The following is an 8,938-nucleotide window of genomic DNA, read 5'->3' as shown; positions in this document are numbered from 1 at the left end:
TATTCTGGATAATAAGCTTTGTGTGCTTTATTCGACTTGCCAAAAAATCTTTGTAAAAACTGATTCTGTGTACAAAAAAAAAATCCTTTTCAATGCAATGATTAGAAATGATTAGAAATGATTAGAAACGAGAGCCCCATACAGCCCTGTGTGTGTGTGTGTGTGTGTGAGTCTGTGTGTGTGTGAGTGTTTTCACTTTCACACTCCATCTATTGCATTGTGCTCTTCAATAATGGATAGCAGTGTGTGTGTGTGTGAGAGAGAGAGAGAGAGAGTGTGTGTGTGTGTGTGAGAGAGAGAGAGCACACAGTCACTGGTAGAGGCATGTTATGGATATAGTTTTTCATACTCAATTATTCAGAGTCCTGCTGCCTGTTAAATATGAATGAGAGCAAACACACGCTGGAGTCTGTGTAAGGAGCTGTGTATGGCACATATGGCAGCACTTGAGCTTGTCTTGCTCTGCCGTATGCTGCGGATCACAGGACTCAGGACTTAGATCTGCGTGACTAATTGGAAAGATAAAGAAACATGAGGACCAGGTGAAAGTTCAGTGCCAGCCAATAACTCACTTCCACACCGACTGCTGCGCTGTACTTACAATACAACCACAGACTTTCAAAGTTCTCCTTTGCCAATGTTAAAACATGCTTTATGCCAAGCTTTTAGAAAAGCATTTAGAATCAAACAACCCCTGAGGTTCTGTTTGACAGATGAACCTGTACAGGAAAGATACACACAGCTTTGTTTGACTATAAGCTCATCTCACAGACATTTTATATCAGGATAATGATGTTTATGTCCTAACCAATCTCGAAAATAACCCAAACCTGTGCAAAACACCACATTTAAATAGAAAAACTAGTGAGGTTCAGTTCACTATTCTGTGTTCAACAGGTTTCCCTATATTAGTGAGGGCACTTTGGACCTCGCAAGTTTAGTCAAACCACACACACACACACACACACACACTCTCTCTCTCTCTCACATTATTGTGAGATCACTGCTATCCATTATTGAAGAGCACAATGCAATAGATGGAGTGTGAAAGTGAAAATATCATGATTGTTATTAAGTTCAAATCTTTTTTTTTTTTTTTTTTTTGGCGATGAAACAATATTAAGCATGTTGTTCTAACGTGTATGGCAAACAGTACCTTATAAATACCATAATCAATTTGGTACACTGTTTTAACACTATGTGCCATTTGGACAAACCTATTATTACTGTTTCCACGTTTAAAAAAAATCAAAACACAAAGTGAGCAAAAGCTTTTCTGGACCCGTAAACTTCTCAAAGACTCATCCAACTTCATGAGAGCATCACTGCACATTCCAAAGTTACACATTTCTTTTCTCATGAAGGACTTTTGATCAAGTTCTAACGCTGTTTATAATTACAGCTTTTTTATTTTTTATTTATTTATTTAATTGAATTAAAAAAAAATTTTTGAACAGTTAGTCGTATCGCGGTATATTCTCTAAAGTATATTCTATATTTTCTTTTTCACGGGTAATTATCAGACGTAATGCTGAGGCTATCACACGGACAGATCTCCAGAGAGACGGTGAGCGCCGAGAGCTGCGAGAGTTTCTATGAGGAAGCGGAGGCGCCTCGTCACGTCATTCGGTGCTCGGGCGGTCGGCAGGAAACGGTCTTTCCTCCCGGATAGTTGCGCTCTTTTCCGCTGGCTCAATGCGCCTCTCCGTCCAGAACCGGCGCAAGCCAGCCAGAAGGAAAAATGCCTCCTTCTACAGCGAACAGATCCTCTCTCGGGCTCTTAGCGACGGTTTTCGCCGTGTTTCTAACGGCTCTCCAAACGCGCACGGCCGCCGCGCTCCAGATTCAACAGGCGTTCGCGTCTCCCAGCCGCACCAATAACTTCGTGGTGGACGCGGTGTCGCGCCGGGTTTACCTGGCCGCGGTCAACAGCCTGTACCAGCTGAACGCCACGCTCGCCAGGGAGGTGGAGACGCGCACGGGACCGGTGCTGGACAACCCGCTGTGCCACGCGCCGCAGCTGCCGCAGGCGACGTGCGAGCACCAGAAGACGCTCACCGACAACCACAACAAGCTCCTCGCGCTGGACCGCGAGCAGGGCGTGCTGCTGGCCTGCGGCTCGGTGTACCAGGGCTTCTGCGAACTGCGCAGCATGGACAACGTGTCCCGGGTGGCCGTCAAGTTCCCGCAGGACGGGGCCACCGTGTTCCCGAGCATGCTCAACATTGTGGCCAACCACGAGAAGGCGAGCACCGTGGGGCTCGTCTTTCGGAGTCACGGCGGCGCGCCGCGGCTGCTGGTGGGAGCCACGTACACGGGCATGGGGACCGAGTATTTCCCCAAGAACCACAGCAAAGAGGACCTGCGCTTCGAGAACACGCCCGAGATCGCCATCCGCTCGCTCAACACCAAAGACCTCGGCCGGCTCTTCACCTACGACATCAACCCGTCCGAGGACAACGTGTTCAAGATCAAGCAGGAGGTCAAGCAGAAGAACAAGCTCAACTTCGTGCACGCCTTCGTTCACAAGAACTACTCGTACATCGCCATCAACAACGACGCCAACACGGGTCTGAAGGAGAGCCAGCCCAACAGCATCCTGGCGCGCATCTGTCTGGACACGGACGATCCCCGCAGGTCCGCGGAGAGCCGCAAACTCACCGAGTCCTACATCCAGATGGGCATTCAGTGCGGATCCAACGGGAATATCTACAACCGCCTGCTCTCCATCTACCCCGTGGACATCAGCGCGCAGCGCGCGGCGGGCCCGGAGCCCTATCTGTTCGGGGTGTTCGCGCGGGCGGGCGGTCAGTCGGCCGTGTGCGCCTTCCGCGTGGCGGCTGTGGAGGAGATGATCCGCCAGGGCCGCCGCAACTGCTCCAGCGGGCCGAACAGCGACGTGCAGGTGCTGGACAGCGTCATCCAGGGCTCCGGGGCCGAGTGCGAGCGCAAGGGGGCCATCAAGGTGAGAGCGCGCGACTCTTACAGCAACTTTCATGACTTGGTAATGATAAAACAAAGATGAAACTTCACGCCTGAACTCAGATTATGAAGACACGTCATCTAAAGCTATCAATGCATTAACCAATAATGAGCATAATTATATTACGAGAATGCGTGGAATATTTGCACCTTTAAAAATGAATTGCAGTGCCACTTTAACATTGTAACTGTCAAGAGTAAAAAGGAGACTCCAAATAGCACCCAGTTACAGCACATCAAATACAACTTCCTTTCTTGTGGATTTGAACGTAAATGTCACGATTGAATGACCTTTTAAATATCAAGAGTTAGTCAAAAAAAATATATAAGAATTAATAACTGCCACAAATGCCACTGAGAAAGAGTTTTTGTTTACCTGACATAACCGATAGGATCGAGTTATTATTTGTTTTATGCCCAGGGCATTGTGTGGCGTTTCGGAAAATGCAACTAAAACTAGCTTCTGGTCATTTTTATTTGGGTTATAAACTTAATTCTGCAAAATTATAGTGGTATTCAGATTGCAGCCGGCATATTTGCTGTAATCTTTAAAACACTGTCCACATCTGTCAAATAAAACACACATTGTTTTACATTTAGGAGGACATCATAATAATCTCAGTGTCTTTCATTAGTGCTTCATCTCAAATCTACTAAAACTCCTACTTTTGTAAAGCTCACCCTGTTCAACATGTACACGACTAATGATCTATGAATTATGACTGTGAAGTAATACTAGAGTAAACAGAACTCTATTAAATCACAGTGACAATGATATTGCGCATCAATATGATGTGTAGAGCAGAATGAAAAGCTTTGACTGCTGTGGCGAATGTCTTTTGGATCGTCTCACTGTTTTAGCAGCTATAGAAGTGAATTTGGTGAGTGTGTGATTGTATTACAGTCTGTTTCCAGCTTCATGACAGACTGCGGTTCAGATCAGCGTAATCCGGCTTGTTTTAATGTATGGCTGATAATACTGTACAGCTCAGATGTCACATGTACATCTGATGGGAATTTCACCTAATGTGAAAAATCTTTAGCTTTTGCAGCAAGCGGGCACGAAGCAGATCCTGGAGCAGCTGGTTTCTGGAAACATGCTGTTTTCATTACGTGAACATGACGTTTTATAAGAAGCATGTGGCAGTCTGGTGATTATTTAGCGTAGCTTTTGTGCTGTTGCCTTTTTTCTCGTGTTTTCATTGCTCAGAGTCTAATGACGTCACATCATGGCCGTGTTTCGGTTTTGAGCAGCGCTCTAGTGTTCGCATCAGTGTCTGTGGCGGATCTGATAGATTGCAGGAGCGCAGGAGGTCACAGCGCTGAGGGGGAGAAACTCGTGAGAAATTCTTGCTCTCCCCCGCTTGAGTTCCCATCACCCTGCCCTGAACCTCATGAAAACAGACGTGTGAATGTGGCAGCAGAACCCGTCTGATTCAACAATACATTCATCAGCATGTTAAAGGCTAAAGACAGCCGCATCGCTCATCAGTTTTGATCATTCTCTTATTAGTGGTGTTTACTTTGACAGGCATGTAGGGATCTGAATAACCCCTGACCCTCAGTAATCAGACCCGTCCTGCGCGACTGTAGCACAGAATGGGAATAAATTATATAAACGGGTGTAAATGAATGGATAGAAACATCATAAGAGTCACATCTAGAGATGAGAATATCACAGACTCTTTTGCCTTCACTGAGCAAGCACAAAGAGCACCCTAGAGACTAGAATAAAACCGCCGCAGAAATCCCACAGCAGAGGCAGCGGTCATGTCCCTCACGTCTGCGTGTTCTGTGTTTCAGCTTCAGGAGGAGCAGCTGAACTGTGGGGCCGCTCACCTCCAGCACCCGCTGGCCCTGAGGAAGCCCCTGAGGGCCCCACCCATCTATGAGGCCCCGGGCCTCAGCTCTATTGCTGTTGACAACGTCCACAACCGCACCGTCGTGTTCCTGGGGACCAACCGGGGCCGACTGCGAAAGGTGAGATACATTAATATAACATTTATTTATTGCCAAACACCCTAGTTGTTTGGAATTTGCTTGGTGAGCTCATCAACATACAGTACATTAAAATACATACATAAATGCAAACATACATGTATGTCCTATCAGTTATAAGGAGTGAAATGCAGATGCATAGACACCAGAGGAATTAAGAGCATGAACAATCATACAATAAGTACTGTTAAGAAAACGTGTAGACTTAGTTTTAATTGCTCTGAGGCGTCTGCCTGAAGGAAGAGGTGTAAAGAGGTGTCTGGCTGGATGTAAGGGATCTTTCAGGATTGTTAGACCTTTTTTCTGCAAACGTGAGACATAGATCTCATCAATAGTGGGAAGATCACAATCAATAATTTTCGAAGCAGCCCGAGTAATATTACAAATCTGACTTCTCTGCTGAGCTGTGGAGCTACCAAACCACACTATAAGTGAGAAAATCAGCATGCTTTCAATGACAGCTCTATAAAAATTGAACATACCAACTTTAGATACGCCAAACTTTTTAAGCTGTTTTACGAGAAAAAGCCTTTAATGGGATTTTTTAATAATGCCTCTTTGGTTGTCGTTCCACTTTAACATTGTAGAGATGGTAGTCCCGAGAAACTTAAAACATTGAACATTTTCAATGTCCTGACCATTAATAGTCAATGGCAAGACAGCATTTGTCCTCTGTCGGAAATCAAATACCATTTCCTTTGTTTTTAGACATTCGTCTTCAGATTATGAGTGCAACTCCATTCAAACAGTGTAGAAACCTCCCTTCTATAGTCCGATTCGTTATTATCTGTTATTAAACCAATCAATGTAGCATCATCTGCAAATTTAAAAATCTGCACTGATTTACAATGTGAAACACAATCATTAGTGTACACAGAGTACAATAATGGTGACAGTACACATCCTTGTGGGGCCCCCACACTAATTGTCTTAAGACTTGAGAATGTATTATTAATTTTAACTATTTGTGTGTTCTGTTCTGCAAAAAATCCAAAATCCAAAGAGCAAGGGAGTGTTGAATCCCCAATTGCTTTAACTTATCAAAAAGTTTAACTGGAATAATTGTATTAAATGCAGATTTATAGTCCACAAAAAGGACTCTGACATAAGTATTGAGGGCTTGAAGGTGTTGGAAAAAAAGAGACACAGAGCCACAGCATCATCAACCGACCTATAATCCAAACAGATTTTAGAAATTAGATACCTAAGCAGCAGTCGCTCAAAGATTTTCATAGCAACTGAAGTTAGGGCCACTGGCCTGTAATCATCTAAGCAACTGATATATGACTTTTTTGGCACTAAGAAGAGAGCAACACCATGTCGCCATGGAATGACGCCATCTTGGATATAACATTGTGTTATATCATTGCACATATATTAGAAATGTGTGAAACTACACGATCAAGTGGGTCGTGTGAACATTTGGCAGATGTTTTACCCAAAGGGACTTCAGATCGAGCCCTTGTGTCACGCTCAGCTGTACAGGAGTGCACTGAATGACCAGCTGATAGAGGAGGTAGTTGAAGGCAGTGAATCTGTGCTTTGATGGCTGCAGTCGCAGTGCTTTATCTGCTCGGTAAAGTTGACATGAAACAGATCATCTTTTCTTCCGTTGTGACGCATATCTGAGTGAAATGGCTTGGAGTTGATTGGAAGGTTTGCTAGCTGCTGTGATCTCATGTGAGTCAGGCTGCTGGAGGATTATTGTCGAGTTATTGTCATATTATGGAAGTTCATGGGGAGGGAAGTTCATGTTTTGATTGAAGTTTATATGTGAATTAAAAAAAAACATAAAGATGTGCATGGACAAATCATTTAAAATCATCACTGCAATATTCCTTTTAAAAATGAAAGCTTTCCGTTTTGATTTCATGGTCACCGTTTCCAGGTCCAAATGCTCTACGAGATCCCAAAAGCTAATGCACACTCACCGTGAACAGAGATCACAGTTTTTCTCGATTGCTAACACAATTCATGAAACAATTCACCATTTTCTCACAACTATAAACACAATCTCAAAACTACACACCAACTTGTACACACTTCAGACATGTTCTCTCTCATCAGAATGTAATCTCTGGCCTCAGACTACTGCACTGCCTGGAGAACACTAGTGAGATCAGTTCAAAACACTGCTACAAAAACCTCCTTTGGGGAATCAGGAATCATTCTGCAACTCAATGTCTGCTACAGTGTGCAGCATAAATAGAGGTGCAGATACAGTGAAATTCAAGAAAAGTTAATTATCATGACACTACTGTAAAGAGATCTTACAGTAGATGAAAAGCACTAGAAAAGATCAGTTCGAATAACATAGAATTGAATATGAACACAATACTTTATACTGTCAATTACTGTACAGTAAAAAATAGATAAACACAGCATCCTCTGCCGTACTATGAGAGTTTCTCAGTCTTCTGTAGCTCCCCGAGACAGTCGTTTATCATCGGTTGTGGCATCACGTAAGGGAGAGGAGCTCATCCTGAGTCTGAGGGTGTATAACATGTGCTGCAGTATTTACAGTACACAGTGAAAGTTCTCTCATCTGAAGTACTGCTGCTGTTCTGTACTTATACTGGGTGTGTAAGTAGCGTAGAAACCCTGTAGATTTGCCTGTCATGAAGAACATGGTCAGCTATAGTGCTGGGTATTTCATCAGGAACAAATGACCTTTGACCCCGTCCCCTTCCTCTTTCTCTTCCTCTTCATCTTCCTCTTTGTCTCCCACCAGTAGGATTCATCTTCTAAAGCACACAATCACATGTGACCCTGTTCATATCATCCCGAGATTCTGACTGCTGTGTCATCAGTTTTGTTACTGAATGTTCACACATGGGTAAATGTGCGCTGTTTGAGTTCATCTTGTGATGCGTGAGGTAATTATATTGTGTGTTTGTGTTTTCTGAATGAGAAACTGGTCAAACCTGTACAAAATGAAGGGTTTTTTTGTGCAGAGTATTGCAGAAAACACTGAGCAAATTGTGTGTAAAAACAGGTGAAATGTGTTAAAAGTTTTGAGAAATGTCTTTGTTTCGAGAACTGAGTGAATGATTTGGGAAATTGGGCCAAATGAATCAGTTATAGTGTGTTAGCAATCCAGAAAAACTGTAAAACTAAGACAAATATAAAACTTGCTCATTAACTACTTGGTTGGTGGATGATTAGTTGACAAGTCAACCATACTGATGCATCCCTAATATATACTAAACCCGAATATATATGTATATATCTCTCTTAAAGATGATAGTTTGTGAATTTCATAACCGCCCAGCTGTGATGAACTGTGCTGAACACATCCGTGTTACAGCACACAGAAACACACAGGCTCAAATATTTGAAGACTTTCTCTTAAAGTCCCCCTGTAGTGAAAATCTAGTTTTTTATGTTGTTTATTTGTCTATATGGTGTTTTTAATATGCCTTTAGACAAACCATGTGCCAGTCTATTAATCAACACCATTGCTGAGTATTTTATCCTTAAAACTCTAGTTTCCCAAAGTCAGTCCCAGAAATACGGTTTGAAACAGCCCTCGGTTTGCTATGTCACAAACCAATAACCAATCACGTCAAGGGATCGATTCCTATCACTAGCATGCAAAATATACCAATACCAGCACAAAACCAAAAATAAATCAGAGCAAAAAACCCATGAAGCTGTGGTTTAATGTGAATTTAGAACCGCTAACTTGCATTATAACCCGCGGCAACAGTGTAAAAGTAGCCCGGAGCACTTCACATGCGTATGCTCGCGGGCGCGAATTAACAATCACAAACGGCTGCATTCGAGTCTTCAAGGCATTTTAGGACACAACATCATCAAGTAAGTAACTTTAACGAATGTTACAGTATTCACTGTAGTTGTCCGCTAGTAAAAAGATAGTTTTATCAGTCATTATCCGTGTATGCCATTGTTTTGCGGTTACTACAGTTCAGTGGATCAGGAGGCGCTGGCTGGTGTG

At 43.2% G+C, this 8,938-nt stretch overlaps 1 protein-coding gene across 1 annotated transcript in view; it reads left to right on the top strand.

Moving 5' to 3' along the window:
* The first annotated feature begins 1,518 nt into the window (after window positions 1-1,518).
* LOC107698440 (plexin-D1-like) overlaps window positions 1,519-8,938 on the top strand; it is a 68,520-nt gene continuing 61,100 nt past the window's right edge. Inside the window, exons 1-2 of the mRNA XM_016499458.1 lie at window positions 1,519-2,965; window positions 4,786-4,962. Coding sequence (XP_016354944.1) covers window positions 1,742-2,965; window positions 4,786-4,962 — 1,401 coding nt within the window. The 5' untranslated portion in view covers window positions 1,519-1,741. The remainder of the gene's footprint in view (window positions 2,966-4,785; window positions 4,963-8,938) is intronic.

The sequence above is a fragment of the Sinocyclocheilus anshuiensis genome, unplaced genomic scaffold (genome assembly GCF_001515605.1).
Source record: "Sinocyclocheilus anshuiensis isolate Anshui unplaced genomic scaffold, SAMN03320099.WGS_v1.1 scaffold1662, whole genome shotgun sequence".
Taxonomy (NCBI): Eukaryota; Metazoa; Chordata; class Actinopteri; order Cypriniformes; family Cyprinidae; genus Sinocyclocheilus; species Sinocyclocheilus anshuiensis.
This window is presented reverse-complemented; position numbering and strand designations above follow the sequence as displayed.